The sequence below is a fragment of the Chelmon rostratus genome, chromosome 13 (genome assembly GCF_017976325.1).
Source record: "Chelmon rostratus isolate fCheRos1 chromosome 13, fCheRos1.pri, whole genome shotgun sequence".
NCBI classification, from domain to species: Eukaryota; Metazoa; Chordata; class Actinopteri; order Chaetodontiformes; family Chaetodontidae; genus Chelmon; species Chelmon rostratus.
The window spans coordinates 5,957,991-5,979,404 of record NC_055670.1 but is presented as its reverse complement, the minus strand read 5'-3'; the positions used below and the strand labels follow the sequence as shown (position 1 = coordinate 5,979,404).

Genomic DNA, 21,414 nt, shown 5'->3' with positions numbered 1-21,414 from the left:
ATGTTGATTATGTAATCAGCTCTCGGGTCAGACACAGGCCCATCACTAAATAACATCTGCTAAAACAAATACAGTAATGCTCCGAAAAAAAGCGCGTCGCCACATATATTGCATTCTTTAACAGATAATGCATGTACAGAATATTTTCCTCGCATTCCTGCCTCTCGGGCAAGCAAGCATGCGCATGAGACGCTCAGCTTTGGCCTAATTTGGATATGGTAATGAGGGGCTTCATCAGCCAATGTGGAGTGAGTATTCGCACACGTGACCCTCAAGGACCGCTTGGAAGGCGGGGTCAAGCACGGAGCTTAGGTTAAAACCAGTGGAGAAGGCACAGCGCATTCAGTGTAGGGAGAAGCAGGGACTCACTATGAGGGGGAACTTTGTTACTATGAAACTTAGGAATATTTGCAAAATATAGTAAAAATTATCAAAATCCCTCGTGAATCAATAACCTGCCCCTAGGGTTTGAGGTTTTTAGTTTAGTTTGCCCGGAAAGGGCTTCTACACTCACTATTCTTACACTTTTTTGAAAGAATGTGTGAGACAGACAGTTAGCCAGCTAGCTAGCTAGCTGAGAGGTGATACAGGCGGCAGGAGAACAAAAGATTTTTTTTGCGTTTTGGCCGGTTGTACTGACACCAAGTCCATGCAGAACGTGTCATTACCATCACAATGCCCGTTTTACTTTTTCTGATAGACACGTCCGCTTCAATGAACCAGCGCACCCATCTGGGCACTACCTATCTGGACATAGCAAAAGGCGCTGTTGAGACTTTTATGAAGGTACTGTAACCACGGGACACATTAATATTGGGAGATCCCGAGCGGGATTGCGGTTCAGATCATCTTTGTGCTGTTGCAAGCTCGCCTGTCAAACATGATCTCTCGATAACCGTAAATAATTCTCTACTATTTCCACAGCTCAGAGGGAGAGATCCGGCGAGCCGAGGGGACCGGTATATGTTGGTAAATTTTGAAGACGTTCCGTTCGGGATAAAGGTAGAGTTTGTTTTCGGGTCATGTCCAGCTTTACATTGCGCAGATTGACTGTCCCTCCATCGCTCCACCACGTTGTGAGCACTACATCAATTGTGTAGAGAAAATCTTCAGGAGAAGCTTTCATACCCCTTTTAAAACATGGCCGACATTTTGTTTCAGTGTGAGCAGCAAGGAACTCTGGGTGTTATTTATACAGCGAGGTGATATCTGGGGGGGAGGAGGAGGAGGAGGAGGAGGAGGGGGAGACAGACTAGCTTACTTTACTTGTTTAGACCAAATTGCCACTTTAGTCACGGCGCACATTGCGACTTCGCCACTTTGTAGTTTGTGATCCCAGGCTGGTCGCAGCAGTCCGGTGGAAGCAGATCAAGGTCTTGGCTGCAGTGCTGTCACATTATTGGCTTGATAGACAGGAAGCGACCTATATATGTTTATCAGTCAAGACTCCTCATAAAACAACCAAGTTAACAATTGACTTCTGTAAAAGTCGCCTGGTGGTCACAGCAGTTGCAGAGTTAGCTCTCTTTAGACACGTGATTAACCAACTGTATTGTTTTTGTTTTGTTTTTGTTTTTTGTTTTAAAGGCTGGATGGAAAGAGAGCCATGCCACATTCATGACAGAGTTGAGGAACCTCCAAGCAACCGGACTCACAACTATTGGCCAGTCCTTGAGGACCGCTTTTGATTTACTCAATCTCAATAGATTAGTGACTGGGATAGACAACTATGGACAGGTATGTAGCACTGAAGAGGCAGAGAAGAAATCAGGGTTATGAAGTGTTGTGACAAGGTGCTGTATGCCCCCACAGACCCCCTTCACCCACCCCATGCCTCCCCTCCCCTCTCCCCAGTCTTACAAGCATCAACCACCTGCATACTGTGACCCCACACACTTTCAGTCATGTGCTCATGACGCAGACATAACAGCAACAAAGAGGAAAAAAAGACAGGAACAACTTTGTTTTCACCTCAGTGACCTTTATTGACTTCACCATTGATCTGGTGACTGTGTGACATACTGCCGCTCTAAATCATGGATCGCTTCATGCTAATATTTTATAATGTATAGAGATTAGAGCCGTTAATTAGCTTTGAAACATCCATCCCATAGAAGTGCATGATGTCTTTAAAATCTTTAGGATCTCTTACAGCCTCACAGGGATAAATAGTCAATGAAGTCTGCACAGATATGCTGCTATTTTATTAGGTACACCTACCTAAAACTAATGCAGATCCGCTGTAACTGCTGCCTTTGAGAGGGTTATAATGTTCAGTTTGGTTGAAACTGTTTTACAGAAGTGTTATTTCAACTTAATGCTGAAGTTGGCGGTGCTGCAGAATTGTGTTCTGTTATCTGAGAGATTTCTTTTTTAATATTTAGTCAACCTTCACTGGCATAAATGGGCTGGACGCAATATTTGAAACACATCTCGGTAAGAGTACAGCTTCTGAAATGACCATAAAGGTGAATGTGACCTCTCTGAAACAGGCTTTAATAAAAACTGGACATTACAGCCCTCTTTAAGGTAGGATTCAGTGCTGGGCTGTTGTTTTAGACTGCATCATTTTTTAGGTAGACCTAAAGAAAATGATAACAGGGTGTAGTTTCCTGCTTGCCAGAGGACCTTTAAACTTTCTAGGGTACTTTGAGTTAAATTCTGTAGCCGTCTGTGCCTTGAAGCTTTTTGTGAAAAAGATGTGTTTTTTATATTTTACTGAAATGTCTGCTGTGTTGCAGAAATTTACGTAGATTTGTGCAGTTCTTTTATTCAAGCCAACAGCAAAAGCTATTTATCTCGCAAGAAAGTTATTTAAATATTCTGTTAACAAAATCATGAATGTCAGGCTATTCAAGAAGAGGCTTTATGATGTCAGACTCATAGATGTTACTTCCATTGTGTTGCTCAACTCCTTTTGAATTTGTGAATTTGAAACAAGTCTCTCCTCCAGCTGAGCAGCAGAGTCGGCCTGAATCGCAGCTGGAAGCCTGCGTTCACGTAAAATTAACTGGGACTGAATATGCCAAGCGGATAGTCAGTGAGCCTGCGAAGTTTGTAACTAATTCGATAGTGGCCCAGCTCCAAAAAGTGCCGCCTAATGACCTCACCAGTTCATGTCTGTGGTCAAACTTCCAGTTTAGGGAGGTACTTTTTGAAACCAGAGTGGCTCTATCCTGATAGAGTCTCATTAGAAAAAAACAAACAACAGAAAACGGCTCGCAGGCGATGTGTCGCATCACCCTGTAAGATTTTCCTTCTTCTGTCCATCGTCTGGCAATGAGATGCAGTTTTCTGTCTGGGGAACAGATATTATTATTATTATTATTATTATTATTATGCATTTAGAAGTCTAGACCGTAGCCAGTTTGACTGCTGGCTGAGTCTTTGCACTCGTGGTTGATACAGAATCTGGACGTCAGTTTCCGAGTGTGGAGGTAAGTCGGGAGGTGGGATCAGTAGTGAATGATTAGCTAGCGTTTCCTGGAAGATGGAAGATGCCTACCATCCAGGGTAATGCATACACACAGCATACATAATGCATGTCGGACACTCTGGGAGTCTGAATGTCAAATGCCAACCACGCTGTCGGAAGCAATATGGACACAGACACATGCCTGTGAACACCGGCAGCACATGCTGAGGTCAAGGTTACTGCGTCCTGCGCCGGTCACCAGTGACCTCTAATGACGGGGTTTCTAATTTAATGACCAGTTCTGTCTTCTGTACCTTTTCACACCTGAAGGAAAGTCAGTCTCCCCTCTACACCCAGTCTAATTTTGACATCATAACTAATGCTGTGATTAGTGTTTTTCATTGTCCTTTCAAAAACAGTGATATGAACATTGTTTAAGGGCTGCAACTAATGATTATTATTGATTAATCTGTCGATATCTGTAAAATTGTCATTAGGTCTTTATAGTATTCAAAAGTAATGTAACATGTAAATCACAGTGTCCTGTGGCCCGATGTGACGTTTTCATATCGATGCGTTTGTACGACAAACGGTCCAGAACCCGAAGAGATTCAGTTTACAATCACATCAAACTGAAAAAACCATCACATTTGATACGTTTTGCTTGATAAATGACTTAAGTGTAAGGGATTATTTTTCTTGAATAATGTTCAGTCTATTAACTAATTAATTATTTTAGTACTAAAATGTTGCGTCGCATCTCTTCTGAGCTGGTTTCTGTTGTCAGATCATATTTTATTACTCTTTTCGCTTCCTTTAAGTGAAGGTTAACCAGTTTTGCCTGAAAGGATTTTGCATGGGAAGTGGAACAAATGCACTTCCACATAAAATGAATTCGTTCATGAGCTGAAGTTGGACAGAATCACCTGAAAGCTTTTTAGGTGCAGCTCTTTGAGGTTTCATCAGCGCTCTGATGACTACACACACTTTTTGGCTGTAGTTTGTGTCTCTGTTTGCTTCAGCAGCTGTAAATCAAAGCCAAACCAAAGTAATGCAGCTCGTGCTCAGTCGACTATGTGTTTGAAGCGTCCCGTATGATAACTCAATCTCATTCGCTTTTTTTTCCCAATTTAATTCATAAAGAAAAGTCGACTTTGATTTTTCACCCTTGTGTTTGTAAGTGCTGAGTGTGTAAGAAGTTCAGTGGGGTATAGAGCTAGAGAGGGAGAAGACAAAGGGGAGTAAGGCTGTGGGGGAGTTAATATTGCCCTGGAGTGCTTCTCTCTACAGTAACAAAGAACCCTCCAGGTTGCCAGGCATCTGAGATGACTCTCCCCTGGGAGATGGAGAGGAGTATGGAGGTAGCGAGGGAGCCAGCCAGCGGGTAATCCTGACACTGATCACAGTTTCATGAAGACGGCAATGAAGGAGAGGACAGGGAAGGATGACAGTGAGGAAATGACATGTCCGGTGATGTGTGGTCGTAAGTTAACAAGTCAGCGGTGGTGATAAACAGGGCTCTAATGGATCTCAGTCAGTCTGGCATTGTGTCAGCACGCCAGAGATCCTGCGGTTTCGGATGAATTTGGCTGTAGCTGACTACATGGACGACCTGTCTGCGAAGTCACTACAGATGACTGAGGCTGCAGTTGCTGATTATCTCATCACTGATTCAGGTGTTGATTAGGTATTCACTTTGTTATCACATACGGCAAAGAAAAGCAACCTCCATGCAACTCTTTTTTTCTTTAAATTTGACTTAAATGAGTATCAAAATAGTTAAAAAATAGGTTGATTATTTTTCTGTTGATCCATTGGTTGACCTGTTGTGTCAGCTCCACATGTAAGGATGTACTGATTACATGGGCAGGGCTGGCTGCTGTTCTGTATTGTCTGTATGGACTGATGTGATGTCCAAAAATCTAATTTGAAGAGCTGTATTTTTTATTTTTTTTGTAAGCCCATTGCATAGCAACAGTAAAAGCTAAGGGAGCTGATGTGACACGGATGAAATCATCACTCGTCTGGCAAGTTAGCCTCATCGGCAACTAATTAGCATGCTAAAGAAGTGTTTGATATCATAAAGGGATTTTGGGCGAGGGCAAAAAAAAATAGCCAGGTTGTCATGGATACCTGCAGTACAGTGGATCTTGGTGGTATCCTGCTCTGTTTACTTTGGGCTGTTTATGAAAGTGGACAGATCCATCATTCAGCAGAGGCCACAGCCTCCAGGTAGGGTCCAAACTGAGTGGGTCCACGTCCATCAATAACTGCACCGCTGTCTGAACAGGATGGCCTTTATGAAGTCTCTGTATGAGTCTGCAGTGCGGTCCAGCGTGCAGACTGTTTGCTGACAGGACTTGGGCTGCGTTGAGGTTTTACACCGTTAACTCACCATGTTATTCTGTAGCCTCAGTGGAGATCCCACAGGGCTGATGCATAGTGATAAATGCAGTGCTGCTCCAGTTTCATTCTATCAGTGTGGAGTGCTGGTGTCATGAAATATTGTGGGATCTTGCAGAAAAGAGGTTTCACAAAGATCCTCAGGTAATGTGCTCTGCCATTGGAGGATGGAGTGAACGTACACTGCAGACACAGACTAATAGTGATCTCAGATGTCTGGATACAGTCACTCTGCTAAAGACTGTCCTCTTACTGTTTTCTTTTATTATTCCCATGAGTTCATGGGTTCTCTCTTTCACACGCCCACTCACTTAAAATAGGTCCTCTGTAAGTTATCTATATAATGATACGTTATATGTGCTCATTTATGCCTCAGACTTTCAAGTGCTATAAATATATGAATTTTGCTGTTGGCTTCTATAAATGCTCTTAGCTCTTTTTGCTTTGACACATTGCTTCTGTCTGCTCTGGTGGTTTAGTTTTAAAATAAATTGTGAATATGTCTTTTTTTCTCTCTCTCTCGCTCTCTCTCTTTGCAGGGAAGGAATCCCTTTTTCCTCGAGCCTGCTATCATAATCGCCATCAGCGATGGCAACAAGTTGACCAGCAGCAGCGGAGTCCAAGATGAGGTCAGCCAAAATGTCCAATCAGAAGTGCTTCCTGCACGGTTGGACGACCGCTCAGCAGCCTGTCCGATCACACATCCATATAGACGATGTTCACTTTAGCACAAGCATCTGTTACCTCATCAAACTCTGCCCCACTATCATAACAGACCAGTAAACCAGCAAATATTTGCATTTCAGGACACACACACACAGAGTTCTGGAATTTTTACTTAAGTGACTCATACAGTGATTTTTATTGTCGCAAATCCTCTGTCTTTAAAATGTTAGGGGGGCATCATAAGCTGTCATCTGCCGTCTATGTTGAGTATTTGTGCTGCTACTCCTTGTGAGATGGAGAGGACTCAGTTAAGCCATATAGTCAGTTTGTCAGCCACATAAGAAAAACTCATGGAGGTCAAACATATACAATGAAATCCTTGATTCTGCAGCCACAGTCTAATTTATGGCTTCTTTGATAATTCCAGGCTTGTGCTTGTTCAAACCGGGCACAAATTACTAAGTGATGTTCGGTGGGGAAGTTTGACTTTAATTGCAGCTCTTCTGACAGTTATTTAAAAGTCTGCTGTGTAAGAAATGTCTCAAAAGAAGATTTATGAGAATCAGAATCTGCAGTCGTGAAGCAGTCTAATGGAGAGAAGCCAGTTTCTGTGAAGGGGCGATGCATCAATACTGTAAAATCTTTTCATAGCATGTCATTAGCAGTGACTCTCTGCTGAAATGTTTTGAGGAGTTAATTGTTGTTGTTTAATTGCCCACCTTAGACCTGCTTTTGTATACATGATGACGACCCAAACAAGGGGTGGGCAATATAAATTAAATCTTCTGTTATGCTGTATAATTTTACATTGTTGTAGCAGTATATTCTAGATGTACACATTTTTAATGCAATTTCAGTTGAAAAATGGTCTTTAGGTTAGATAACCAAATGGGAATATCTGTTTTTGGATAATGCAAATACCTGATAAATCGACATCCTTTTTCAATATTCCCATAAAACATCACAGTCACTAATTTTAGTCTGAATCAGTCAGTGACATTGCAAGGAGAGCTACCAAGGTATAATCAGTATAAATAAATCTCTACCAACTTATTTCTGTCCTCTCTCGTATATACATATCATCAAATCAACCCAAATCAACACTCAACCGTTGCCTCTACTCATGATCCATGGTTCATTTTGTCATACACACTCAATCCTCTGTTTCCCCTCCACCGTCCAGCTCCATCTGCCTCTGACCACCCCGCTGCCAGGTAGCGAGCTGACCAAGGAGCCCTTCCGCTGGGACCAACGTCTGTTCGCTCTGGTGCTGCGCATCCCCGGCAACGCTTCAGTGGAGCCCGAACCCCTCGGTGGCGTCCCGCCTGACGATTCTCCAATCACCCCCATGTGTGAAGTCACTGGAGGTAGGTGGTCTGAGTGCAAGCTGGCGTTTGGTTACTGTATAATATATGTTTGTAGAGTGCAATGCTTGAAGGGGCAGTCCACCAATTTTCCACGTAAACATGAGTTTACTCGTGATGAAGACTCCCACTCAGCCTGTTAGTATAATGTCAAGTGTGAGAAAATATCTGAGGTGTCTTGAGATAGGCTTTGGACTTGAAATGACAGAAAACCTACATCATTAACTGGAATGGAGTGAGAAAGATGAGGATGTTTAACAGGCATGGTAGGTTTAATGAAGCATGCCATGAAGTTGCATTATGGGAGTTGTAGGAGCCAGTGTTTTTGGTGCTTGACCCAGAGGATATCTCAGCCTATGCTGCACCGATTTTGACCATTATGTTTTCATTCTGTCTCTTACAAGACTTACAAGTCTTTTGAATAGTCAAATGAGTAACAAGCTAGAACCATTATGGATTTATCCAGAGCATCCTTTGAGTTAATTACTTAGTGGCTCCAAACACAGAGGGACATTGTGACTTTGTTTTAATTGCAGCAGTTAAACTGGTGACAATAATGAAGTTTTTTCTTATTGTATCTTAAAAACAAATATGCCCAGCCCTCATAGGATTACACAACAAATCCATTAACCAGATCCAGCATGTAGCCCATACATTTTCAAACAATACGACATAGTCCAGAAATTAAGAAATCCAATTCACATAATGTACATAATTTGATTGAGGCCTTTGAGTCTGCAGCTTTTATTGATTATTAATGAAGTCTACCTAACCTGCAAGAGAAATAAAGGTCAGTCAGACTACAGTCATTCTTACCTTCTTACAGACAGCAGGCGAACCCAAGTATTCAAATACTTGATCATCTGGACACAAGAATACCCATGTTACTTGTTATTATTTACACAATACCATAGGTACTTTTATTTTGTACAGCCAATCGTTTGTAAATGGATGTCATTGTAACCTTATTTTGGAGAAACATCATAGACGTATTCCTCTCGGGAGGGGCACCAGCCTAATTTGTGCAGCAGAGCCTGGTGGAACATGCTGGGACAAGCTCAAAGTATTTATAACACCAGATCAAAATAGCTATTTGTTAAATGCTTTCCGTAGCTCAGCTGATGAATCATCTCTGTCAATACAAAGAAAGAGGAGAATAATGGGGTGGGGTTTTTTTTGTATTTTTGAGGGGAAAAAACTGAGTGATAGAGAGAAAGCTTGCCTTGACAGCTGTTTTTCACTCCAGTGAGGGACAGCCCCGAGCTCTGTCTCAGCACCGGCTTGCTCAACATTCAGAGTTACCTGTGTTTACAGGTTTGCCAGTGGGAGCTGAACAACCCAGTACAAACACAGTATGTTCTTGTTTTAAGCATTGAGCGAGTCTGCTGGAGCTGTTGTCGAGGGGTTAAGTGCTTTGCTCAAGTGCACTTCAGGAGTAATTATTGATTAAGGTTAGAAAGCCCAGATTTTTCCACCTGGTCCAGGATTGGTGCTGATTTTCTCCCCGCTCACAGGCCCGTCAAGATACTTTCGGGCCAATGATTTTGATCCGGCTTTAGAATAAGCCGAACCCTGACTGTCTACCTACCAGTGTTAAAGAACATCCACTTGTGGAAGTAGACTTCTATCCCTCCTGTCTCCAGTCCTCGCGCTGCCTGGTGGTGGAAGCAGCTGGCGGGAGGAACACACTAGAACGATGCTGATGGCAGGTTAAGATTAACACACACACACACACACAGACATAGAGAGACAGAGCAGAGCAGAGCACACCAAAGCTCTGTGTAGCAGTCAGTGGTGCTGAATGCAGAACATGACACAGCTCCATTGTCACTGACGGTCTACAGTACATGCTGCCTGCCTGTCCATTACTGCTGATGGCAGACCTGACACAAAGCCACGGCCTATTGAAATGAGCGAGTGAATGGGTGCATAACAAGGTCATTAGAGGTGAAGTTAGAGGTGGTAAATGGCCAGAGGGCTGAATTAGGCTAATCAGTAGTAGCTTTGTAAAACAGTGTGTCTGATTCATGTGACTGTTGCTGCCCTGACTGATGCCGTGACAAATAAACTAAAGCAGGTTTGAAGCTTTACAGCTGAATTTCATGCAAATGGGCCTTTTTGAACGGCCGTAACTTCTACTAAGTGCAAAGGACTGATACAGCACCATAAAGATGAGTACGGTGTTAAGCAGAGAGCACTTGAAATTGCACCGTATCTACAGTCAGGCTCTGCAGTGTGTTAAATTCAACTAAGAGTACTCTACGTTCAATTAATGTCATGCGCTTATACTATGGAATGTTTTCAGGATAAATTCATGGTTCGGTTTGGGACTTCTGAAAGTTGCCACCATTCTGGATCTGGGTTGAAGTTAAATGCCCGTATTTGTTACATTTGAGCCAGGCACTGATCAGAAAGTCCTGATTTGATTTATTTTGGGTTGATTTGATTCTCCTGAGGTTCAGATACACCAGATAAATGCACAGATGTCAAAGTGGTTCTCAGAATTTATGCGTAAAGCATAGATGTCTGTAATTCCTCAAGCATATTACTTTTTCACAAAAATATAGCCTTTTTGTTTTCGCTCTAATAACTTAATTTCCACAATATAGACATTTTGCACAGCATGTAGCCCAGTAACCACAGTCTACACATTTTATTCAAAGTACACACATTCTGCTCTGACTACCTGTAATGTGAAAGTGGTCATTCATTGTGACAAACCCACAGAGGATTATCACACATCTCTGTAGTTCCCCTCAGCTCCATGAAGTCTTCCAGCCTCTTGTAGTTCAGTGTTTTATTTTTATGGCTAATTCACTGTGTGATTCAGTCTTAACCCCGTTCCAGCAGCAGCAGACTGCTGTTTTCAGCCGTCAAGCTCCGATAAACCCGCTGTACACTACCTGCTCAGCACCAAACAGCAGGCAAAGCTAGTGACCAGCTGGTGAACATAGTGGGCCTTCAACAGCTGAAGAGACAGTTTTTTTTTTTTTCCTCAGGTGCTGGTGGAGCTGAAAAGAGGGTGAATACTAGACTTAAATACGTCAAAGGGCCAGAATTGCGATTCCTGATGGATGTGTTCTGATTGCAATGTTAACACCTTAACACATTTGTTAGAACAACCTCAATTTAGACAATTTCACAAGTGTTGGTCTTTCAGCTTCTTCCACTGCCCCCTGGTGGCCCAGAAAAATGAAAGCATGCAGTTTAAAACCTTAGAAAGCTAAGCCTAACTAGATTTGAAAGGGTCCTGCTTTAATAGGTGGATTCAGTTTTAATTCATATTCAGTTAAAAGCCACCGAACTCCAAGCCTAGAACAGTGTTTAATTTCTTCACATTTTCAGGTCTATATATATACAGTACATAAAGAAATACATATTTAGTGTGTGTGTTTGTGTGTTGTTGCAGGACGTTCTTACAGCGTGTTCTCTCAGCGTATGTTGAATCAATGTCTGGAGTCTCTGGTGCAGAAAATCCAGAGTGGAGTGGTGATAAACTTTGAGAAGACCGGGCCCGACCCTCCTCCTTTAGAGGGTAAGAGAACATTTCTTTGCAATTTATTCCTGACTCTGCTTCTGAAACACCATTTTAACAACTGCTGCACTGCATCTGTTTGATTAGCAGAGATTCTCTTTGCCGTCTCCCACTCACTATTCTTTACTGGTGTTCACAAGCAGCTGGTGGATTCCGCTATTTAAACCCCCACCTTCGCGTTGTAACTGCCCACACACTGTTACAGTTTATCAAAATCATTTTGTTGTGTTTTCATACCTTACAAACACTGCTGATGGTTGTTTAACTGTGAAGTCAGCGTTCTCCGTACTGTATCTGTCTGTGCAGATGCTCCAGCTGAGGCGTTGAAGTCCGGTGCACAGCCATGGCATTGTTGTCACAAACTGATTTACGTCCGGCCCAACCCTAAAACCGGTGTCCCCATCGGTCACTGGCCCATCCCTGAAGCCTTCTGGCCGGACCAGAACTCTCCAACACTGGTAAGAAACATTGGGAAGAATCAATAGAAATATTTTACTTGAAAGCATTGGAATGACTTGACCATGCACCTTTCATACTGTTGTACCCTTCAAGGTCTCTGCTAAGTCTTGGACATTTGACTAACAGCTTTATTCATGACACAAAGTGTCAGCAGAACAATCAGAAAGTAACTTAACAAAAATTATCTTTATATCTAATTATTTTCAAGTTGCATCCAAAAGAAGTCCGCTTATAACAAAGATGCAATAATGGTAAATAGACAGACATAAAATCTTTGTTGGGTTACATGGACACGAAACATTAACTGTCACACAGTTCATTCAATAATAATAGAGCAAAAGGGGAAGTAGTGAAGGCAGTAAACCAGAATTACACAGGATCACATATATTGGACGATGTAACAGTAAAAGTACATCATAGGAAGGTTGCAGCAAATGTTCAATTTCATCAGGTGTGCAGAATATTCACAACTGACATTAGTTTATAACTGATGAATACAGTGTATGTATCTAGCAGTCTATGTAGGATGTTTCCTGTCTGTTGGCATTTCATTTTGAATTTACTTTAATTTTCATATTGTAAACAGAGATTAAACAGTAAAAACAAAAGAAAGAAAGAAACAAGCACTCTTATTTTCCATGTCAATGTTTTTTAAGTACTAGGACTACCAGCTATACAATTGGAAGTTGAATATCAGAATGTATATGTGATGCAACATGCACTATATCCTCCACACCCCCCCCCCAGCCCCCGCGCTCAGCCCACCCCCATGTTCGTTTCTCCTGTCTGGACGCGGAGCCCATGGTGATAGACAAGGTGCCCTTCGACAAGTATGAGCTGGAGCCCTCGCCCCTCACTCAGTACATATTGGAGAGGAAGTCCCCTCACACCTGCTGGCAGGTACAGCACCGTCACAAGCACAACACAAAATAACAAAGGACCTCAACACTACATCTGTGATCCCTAATGTTTTTAACCTTCATTTAATCCTGTCACATAGCTGGATAGGAGCAGCCATGTAGTCAATGCAACATTAGACGTTCCACCATATTTGCTGGGTGTTGATGGAGACAGTATGTGTGAATTCAGAGATTAAGAACATGGAGTCACTGAATGTCTAATATTTGAGGAATAATGACTTAGTCAATAACTGTCATATACTTTTGACATGCTAACTTACTAAATGATACATACTAAATATTAGCAAGCTAAGCTAATGTGGCGTGCAAACATATAAAATGTTCCAGGCTAAAAGTCAGTATGTTAGCATTCAGATGTTTTTAAGATGGATGTTAGCATGGTAACTCAATGTATGCTAGTATGCTAATGTTAGCACAACAGCAGCTGAAAGGACAGTTGGGTGTAAGTACATCTGAGGCGGAAAAAGTCTGTCATTTTTCATTCATACCACAATTTAGTTTCTCCATACATCCTCAGGGGGCTGCTAGCCTGTCTGTTAACTTATTTTTGTCTGCCTTCTACCAAAGCAGGCAGTTGAATACATAAATGGAAATGCTTGCTTGATATTACAATAAGAAATGCACGGCCCTGTCCTACTTTTCCACATTGAATGTGTGACAGGGGTTAGTTGAGGAGAAAACATTAGCTTAAAAATCACAGAGGGAGTGTTGAGAGTGCAGTCTTCTTTTTTAAAGAAAGAGTTCACACTTCTCTGCATTAGATGTATGTGCTAACCACTGATAGTGATATTAATGGACTGACATGGCTCAGGTACACATCCTGGTGATGGTTATATCCCAGTGAACCAGCAGCTCATTGACCCAGTTAACAAAAACAAACCTAACCTAAATGTCTGCAGGTTGTATGCTCTCTGTTCCTGGTTGAAGACTTCTAATGTACCACATACCCATTGATCGTCTGTCTGTCTTTTAGGTGTTTGTATGTAACAGTGCCAAGTACAGTGACCTGGGCCAGCCGTTTGGCTACTTAAAGGCCAGCACAGCCCTGAACTGTGTCAACCTGTTTGTGATGCCCTACAACTACCCCGTGCTTCTGCCACTTCTGGGTAAGACTGATGATCCATGTCACATGTGGTCTTCTTCCTTTTTTTTGTATGTGCTCCTGTGACATCATTACTCCTGGCTTATATATTTACATATATTTATTTATAGCGAAGAGGAAAGATGTTGCAGATTAATGTCCTTTTTTCAATCCATACTTCTTTCTTTCTTTTCTTGCTTAATGCAGACGACTTGATCAAAGTGCACAAGTTCAAGCCTACCATCAAATGGCGGCAGTCCTTTGAGAACTACCTGAAGACCATGCCTCCATATTATATCGGGGTCAGTGTTTTTTTTCCCCATTTGATTGCCATGCAAAGACCACAAGAGACGCTGCACCGGTCTTATTGCTGTGTTCTTTCCACAGTCCCTGAGAAAGGCGCTCAGAATCATGGGAGCACCAAACCTGCTGGCTGACAACGTGGAGTATGGCCTGAGTTACAGCGTGGTCTCCTACCTGAAGAAGCTCAGCCAACAGGTTAGAAGCTGGGCGGTTGTGCCGTGCTACCTTTGAGCACATATCACAGACAACCTGTGCGTGGCTGACTGTGTAACAATGGGGCTGGGCATCTCTAGCACCTAACTGTGTGTGTATCCAAAGCCTGATATATTCCTCTGTGATAGAGCTCCATTGTTCTCCAGTAACTATTAAAAACCCATCAAGACACACCATTCCTTCTTTACAATGAGCACTGTTTTTAATTTTAGTCATTCGCACATACACTGTCCTGCTGCCATAATTACTCACCAAAGCACCAAGTGCAAGCCTCCTGTTTGAGCAACTTTCGATCACAGATAATAGTACTGAGACATGGACTAAAACATTGTTTGTGGTCTTTTCATGATGTTTGTTGACAATAACAAGTAGTTTTCAAGTAAAAAAATGCATGATCAGATTTCTATTCCTGGTTACTTATGCTCTAAATCAGGAAACACTGATTTAGATCTTAGAATAAGTTTACACTCATTTTCTAAGTAAGCAGGACAACATTAAAGTAAATTAAACTTATCAGCTTTTGCTGTGGGTGCCAAAAATTCAATATCTTATTGATGCCTGGCATCAAAAATTATACCCAACCCCTAGTGTGCATGCTATTTATATTGTCTTATTCATCAAGTAAGAGGTTGAATATAACTTAATTCAAAATGCAACCACTCAAATTACTGCTTTGCTCACTTTTACAGTCAAAAATCGAGTACGACCGCCTGATTGCCTCGATTGGTAAGAAGCCGCCACCAGAGTCCGGCATCAAGGTGCGTTGGCGAGGGGGAGGAATATCTCTGGCTCAGCGCAGGGACTTCATCCAGCAGCTGCAGAGTCTCACAGGAGAGACCCCGACTCTGCCCATGGAGCTCAACCCCAAAGAGTTCCAGGGCTTCCACCTGGCTCTGCTCAACAAGGTAAGTTTGGATTGCTGTTAACAGTTTCTCAGCAAAGTTTTCCTGAGTGTACACGGCTGTCATAAGCATAAGTTATTCAATCATGATTACACATATCAACATTTGTCTGTACTGAGCTGTATTTACTTATATTCAATTTAAGAGCAGTACCTTGTTCAAATCTCACTTTTACTCATTCGTTTTCTGCTCAGCCTTTCACTGACTTCCCGTTTTTCAATCCAACAGTCCTCCTGAGGCCTTTATTGAGATGCTTTGTGTAGTTTGTTTGGGTGCTTGAGGGCTTTGGCATTTGAAAAATGTCCATCTCTCTCAGACTGTATCCACTGTAAATCTGCTCTGTTATGGCCAAAGTGCTGCAGTATTTCACCAGAAAGCGACCGTCTTTCCTGACTTGAAAGAAGGCCATATTTAAAAGCAATCGCTCACTTTCCACTCCTCTCTGTCTTTGGTCCACACCAGGGCCTGAAGCCACAGAGCTTTAGGAATCCCTACGACATCCCTCGCAGCCACCTGCTAGACCAGCTCAGCCGAATGAGGAGGAACCTGCTCAACACCAGCGTCTGTAACCTCAGAGGGCAGGACTCAGGTAAGTCAAACTCTGTCTCCCACGCCCATCGTTGGGTTTAGTCATGAGTGTTGTCTGTTTTTCCTGTAACCGCACCCATATCTGATGCCTGGGTGAACACTTAAGCTGCTGACTAAAGGTCAGTAAAAAGCAAGATTTTCAGCTGGCTCTTTGTACTCTGCTGTACTCTTTGAGAGCAAAAAGTGTTTAAAAATATTCGACTTTCATACCACTACCAAGATTAGTATCATAATACTCAGCACCTAATAGATCAGGAAACATCATCCCATCTTTGGGGTTCTTTTGTCTTAATTAAATGGTGTGGTAATGGTAGGTTGAGCATAAGATCCACAGAGGGTCAAATGTTATGTATTATAGAACTGCCCTGCACAGTGCCTATGTATTAATCTATAAATCGTTCAAATCAGACAAACCATGATTCTACCAACAGGCCAACCACATAAACACTACTCCATCAAGCTAATCACATTTTGTTAAACCAGGAGCATTATGTTCACTATGGCCAATGTTGTGTTAAATTTGTGACATGTAGCTAGTAGCCCTGTGCTGTTTGGCTAATTAATCATTTTAAAAGGCGCCAAAATGCGAAATAACTGTAGCTTAATACGCTTTTTGTTTTGGAACTCACACTTTCTGGTATGCTTGTCATGCTATTTACCACACAGGGCAGGCTTGACACTGACACGCTATGCTACTGATACACTAGATGTTTCATCATTCAGTAGCACATCACCAACCTAGCAGCTGGCTAGCCAGCTAGCTTATTTGCTACATTGATGTCTTTGGTTCTCCTTGGAGAGATCCTGGTGTCTGTCAGTGAGATGCTTGGCCAGGACTGAAGTGTTTCCTCCCATGCATGACACTGTTTTAAAGCTATTTTGAACACATGTTTCGTTATGTCAGTGGGTTCTCAATCAGCACCAGCTCTGTAGGCAAAGTAGTCCCACAGCAGACTTTGGCAGCCCGTTCTGTTTACCAGTACAGGGCGTGGAGGTGTTATTTCTGAAGATGACACGCTGTTGGTGTCAGTAGTAGATATGTTTAGGCAGAGACCTTGCTTCTCTCGCTCAGCTGAGGCTCACACTGGGGATTAATGCACAGGTGCATGTCCCCTGACCACAGATCATACAAGCGCCTGACTTGACAACCTCTCTAGTACTACCACCTAGTGGAGATTCAGAAATATTACACATATCATCTTCTGTCACTTATTATATTTGACCTACAACTATACCAAAGTTTGGGAAATTCTAATGGTGACCCATGTTTAGTAGCTAGATTGTGGTATTCTGTGCAACACTTCCCTCCATGTTGGTGAATTTCCCTGTCGGCTGTCCAGACCAGCTCCACAGCGTGCCAATAGCCCAGATGGGCAACTACCAAGACTTCCTCAAAGCTGCTCCTCAACCTCTTCGAGACGCGGACCCTGAGCAGCCAAAACGGCTGCACACATTCGGCAACCCTTTCAAACTAGACAAGAAGGTCAGTCCCAGCGACTCATATCAACCCTAACCCTCAGCCTCTTTCATTAGTGACAGGCAGAAGCAGATGAGTGATTGAGAAACATGCAAACTGACCATCTCCCTCACTCCCCTCTCAGGGCATGATGATCGACGAGGCGGATGAGTTTGTGACCGGCCCTCAGAACAAGGGGAAGAGACCCGGAGACAGTAACAACATGCCCGGCGGAGGACCCAAGAGACGTCGCTGCATGTCTCCTCTGCTGCGTCTGGGCAGGGCCTACACCCCTCCAGTCACACCCCCTGCCAGCCCCCGACCAACAGCAGGTGCGACTATGACACATGTGTAACAACACGTCTTAGTAACTGAAATGATAACTTTTTACGATTCAATCACTGTTGTGTCATTTTTGACTGCTTGTAACTTTCTGTGACTTTGGAATTGAGGCCATTTCTGCTGACACAGTTCTTCTGAATCACTCTGGATCAGGCTCTTCACTGGTATCAGCAGTGGCACACAGTGCACCAGCTTACACTGTGAAAATCTGACTCTGTCCCTTAAGGTCCTTCATCTTTCCTCCTGCCTTTGTTGGCACATTGATCCTTTGCTCAGTGCGATAATGTGAATCCACGGCAGGAATATGGATCGCACCACACGTGCACATATATGTACACAAAGCAAACAAACAGGGGGACCACTCCTAAAAACCGACAGAATGAATATATATAGGATTCATAATTGATCAGCAGACACAGAGATGCCTTGACTTTTTGTCTCGAAAAATTGATCAAGCTGCAAAAACAGTGTATTACTGGTATTATTAGTATTTGACGTTACTCAATGTTGCCTTTTGTTATGCCTCAGTAATGTTATATAACACTTTTAACACATTTCTGCCTTCCATCCTACATGATAATATGTGATAAGTAACTTTTTTTTTCATTTCCCAATCTGCAGACATGGACATGAATGACGGAGCCCCTGAACCGGACCTGATCATCAACCACCTGAACCAGAACCACTACGGCTCAGACAGGGGCTCTGACTCGGAGGTGGATCATCCCTCGAGGCCTGCCGACCACCAGGAGAACCACACTGCTGCAGACCCCCAGGACCTCCGGCACGGCGACGGCGACGAGGACGAGAACGGGCGACCCCAGGCGGGAGAGCTGCCGCCGGGGTGCGAGGGAGGAGCGGAGATGGTGCTGGTGGAGGACCAGCTGCCTCGCTACCTGTCTCCTGCAGCTCTGAAGAAGCACATTCACACCGAGACGACGAAGGTCAACAACGAGCTGAGGGCGCTCATCACCAAGGAGATCAGAAAACCTGGCAGACGTATGTAGCCAAACAAAAAATTAATTGGCTTCTTTATTGAACAAAAAATAATTCAAATAAATAGACCAGAGATAAATCCATCATAGAATTAATCATTATTCGCAGCCATAGAACTTGATAATCAAAACATTTTCTAAGGAGTGCTAATGGTTATTACTTGCTCGCGTTCTACTGCAGTGTAGAGAACTGGATTAAGGACTTCAGATGTCCTAGAAGCACAGCAGTAATGAAGTCATTAATCCTCGTTCACTTGCTCTTTCTTTTTCAGACTATGAGAAGATCTTCCTCCTCCTGAAGCAGATCCAGGGCACTCTGGACACCCGACTCATCTTTCTCCAAAACATCATCAAAGAGGCGGCCAGGTACGGAGCTGAGCCCTCTTCTCACCTCACAGAATGACTGATATCACCATGCTGTCATAAATAAGATGTGAATGGAACAAGTTGGAGTTCGGGTTAAGAAACAAATCACACATTTCTCTTTTGTAGGCCCTGTATCACTCACCTACCTCCCTTCACAGCGTTCATCAAATTTAGAGCAATTCTATGTCCTAGGCTAGGTGGTGATCACCAGCAACACCTCATCATCCTGTTCCTGACAGGATGAAATCTGATTATGAAACAGCTTAAATGTTGCTTTTAGTTGACTTCATTGTACAGAATGCAACCCATAACACTGGCTCTTATCGTTTGTTCAATGCAAAGGTTCAAGAAGCGCGTTCTCATCGAGCAGCTGGAAAACTTCCTGGAAGAGATCCACAACAGATCCAATAACATGAACCACGTGGACACACTCTGAGACCGGCTCATTCCCAAACCGAACTCACTGATAATGAACCTGACAACCCTCCACATCCTCCTAAACCACCCCTCCTGTAATGGGGCCCCTGTGGAGACGAGACAAGACTGCATCCAGCCCTCAAACTATCACCTCTTCAGTGGACCCTCTTCATTATCTCAACATTGTCGATGGTCGTTTTTTTGGTTTGCACAATTTTCAGATACCGAAAAGAGGGAGTGAGGAAGCATTTTATTGCTAAAGGTGAAATATTTTCCTCCACAAGGAGAACATTTGAGCACGGTTGTTTTCTGATCTGTGAAACCGTCCTGAGGCATTCCCCTTGATTATTCTCCTCCCCTGAGTCGATGTTCTCCTTTTTAAATGACAAACGAGCGAGGAGGCTGGAGTCAACGAGGTAGTGCAGGACTTTTCTTGAGAGGAACAGATGGCAGCCTGCGCCTGGATGTTGTACTCAGTTATGTTTTATTTGTCATGATGGGACAGACAGTGTAGGTTGTGTGTGTGAGTGTGTGTGGTTGCGTGTGCGTTTTCAGCCAACTCAGGGTCAAACAGGATCCAGTGGAGATGCTCACGAAACACTTCTTCTTCCCTCATGCCTTTTCATTCATTCACTTTTCCCTTCTCGTTAGGTGTTCGACTTTTTTGCCGTTTTGTTGTGTGGGAGGATGAGAGTCTGTTGTTGTCTTTGACTGTTGAAATTTACTTTCTACACTCCACTAACTGAAGCACTCCACTGCTGTGCTCTTAAATGGGTATGACTTGGCTCAAGCATTGAATTCGTCAACTTGGGGTTCAATTCAAACCTTGAATTTCTCGACTTGTGGTTTACCTACCAGACTGACAATTGATATTAATGAAATAGTAACTTAAGAATGAATAATTTTTGTTCCCCCTCGACGGGGGACTGACACAGTTTTCATTACACCTGGAGACGGCAAACTTAAAAAGTCTGTCTTTTGCAGGTCAGGTTTTCAGAGCGATCAACACAAAGTCAAATCATTTTGAATGATGCAGCGTCATTGGTTACAAATGTTGAAATACAGGGACAAAAAGCTCAGGAACTAACACCAATGCATACTCAGCAATAACATTGGAGCTACTTTTACCCCCCATTTTATCTTTATTTTAGCCTGAAACAGCTTATATGCAACACAAACCGTTGTCCCCTGGAGTGTTGATGAACTGAGGGCTCGGATGCCAGCTTGTCCCAACGTGCTGGTCGCTGCCAAATAACTAATCCCCCCCCCCAACTCCTCCCCGCCATGAATCTCAAACCAACTTCTTGTCACTTAACCGTGAATGCACTTGTGTAAATTTGAGAATGTTTATTTAATGTAATTTAAAAGAAAAACTACCTTTTGTTGTAGAAGTTTGTTTTCCAACAATCTTCTTTATTTTTGTTTTGTCAGACCTGTTCAATTTTCTCAAATATACACAAATAATCTGAATTAAGGTCTAGAGGTCAAGAGTTGATTTCTGATTCAGAGGGCAGCCCTCTTCTGTTCCCTCCCTCCTTGGACAGGGACCAAAATCTGCCATACTTGTCTTTGTTTGTGAAGAGGCCGCTACCAAAAGAGTATTTTGAATACACTGTAAAGATGTAAATAACCCTAGAGTACTATTTAAAGAGAATGTTCAGTGGAAAACGGCCTTTTTGTAAGTATTTCCATGAATAAAGTTTCTATTTTACACTGTGAAGGGCCATGTAAATAAAGTGTTCTGTAAAGATGTGACTCTACGTGTTTTTGTCCATGATTGTCGGTCGTTTTAGCAACGGTGCGTCAGACAGAAAAGAGGCTTTTTTTATTCTGAATTATGGAAGAAAGGAGCAAAACACCCTGAGTGTAAAAACATGTATTAAAATTTTATTTACAGACATGTACAAAAATATTGTCCCTCTTCCTGAAGTGTCCGTGGACCCTCCTGTTGGTCCACAAATAAATACCAGTAGGGAAATAGGGGTCAGG

General features: G+C 42.8%; 1 protein-coding gene across 1 annotated transcript; it reads left to right on the top strand.

Moving 5' to 3' along the window:
• Positions 1-360: 360 nt before the first annotated feature.
• ints6 (integrator complex subunit 6) lies at positions 361-21,166 on the top strand. The gene is made up of 18 exons (XM_041950355.1): positions 361-786; positions 925-1,002; positions 1,588-1,737; positions 6,358-6,447; positions 7,668-7,851; positions 11,258-11,383; positions 11,690-11,841; positions 12,590-12,742; positions 13,736-13,868; positions 14,051-14,145; positions 14,231-14,341; positions 15,049-15,264; positions 15,724-15,850; positions 17,190-17,332; positions 17,451-17,637; positions 18,269-18,646; positions 18,915-19,008; positions 19,351-21,166. The coding sequence occupies exons 1-18, from the start codon at positions 676-678 to the stop codon at positions 19,442-19,444; spliced, it is 2,622 nt and encodes an 873-aa protein (XP_041806289.1). The 5' UTR covers positions 361-675; the 3' UTR covers positions 19,445-21,166.
• The last annotated feature ends 248 nt before the right edge of the window (positions 21,167-21,414 follow it).

Bases quoted from the DNA above. Each gene is read 5' to 3' on its own strand.
- ints6 (XM_041950355.1), top strand. From the start codon at position 676: ATGCCCGTTTTACTTTTTCTGATAGACACGTCCGCTTCAATGAACCAG. The intron at 13,869-14,050 runs GTAAGACTGATG...TGCTTAATGCAG, and splicing joins CGTGCTTCTGCCACTTCTGG to ACGACTTGATCAAAGTGCAC. The intron at 15,851-17,189 runs GTAAGTCAAACT...TCGGCTGTCCAG, and splicing joins CCTCAGAGGGCAGGACTCAG to ACCAGCTCCACAGCGTGCCA.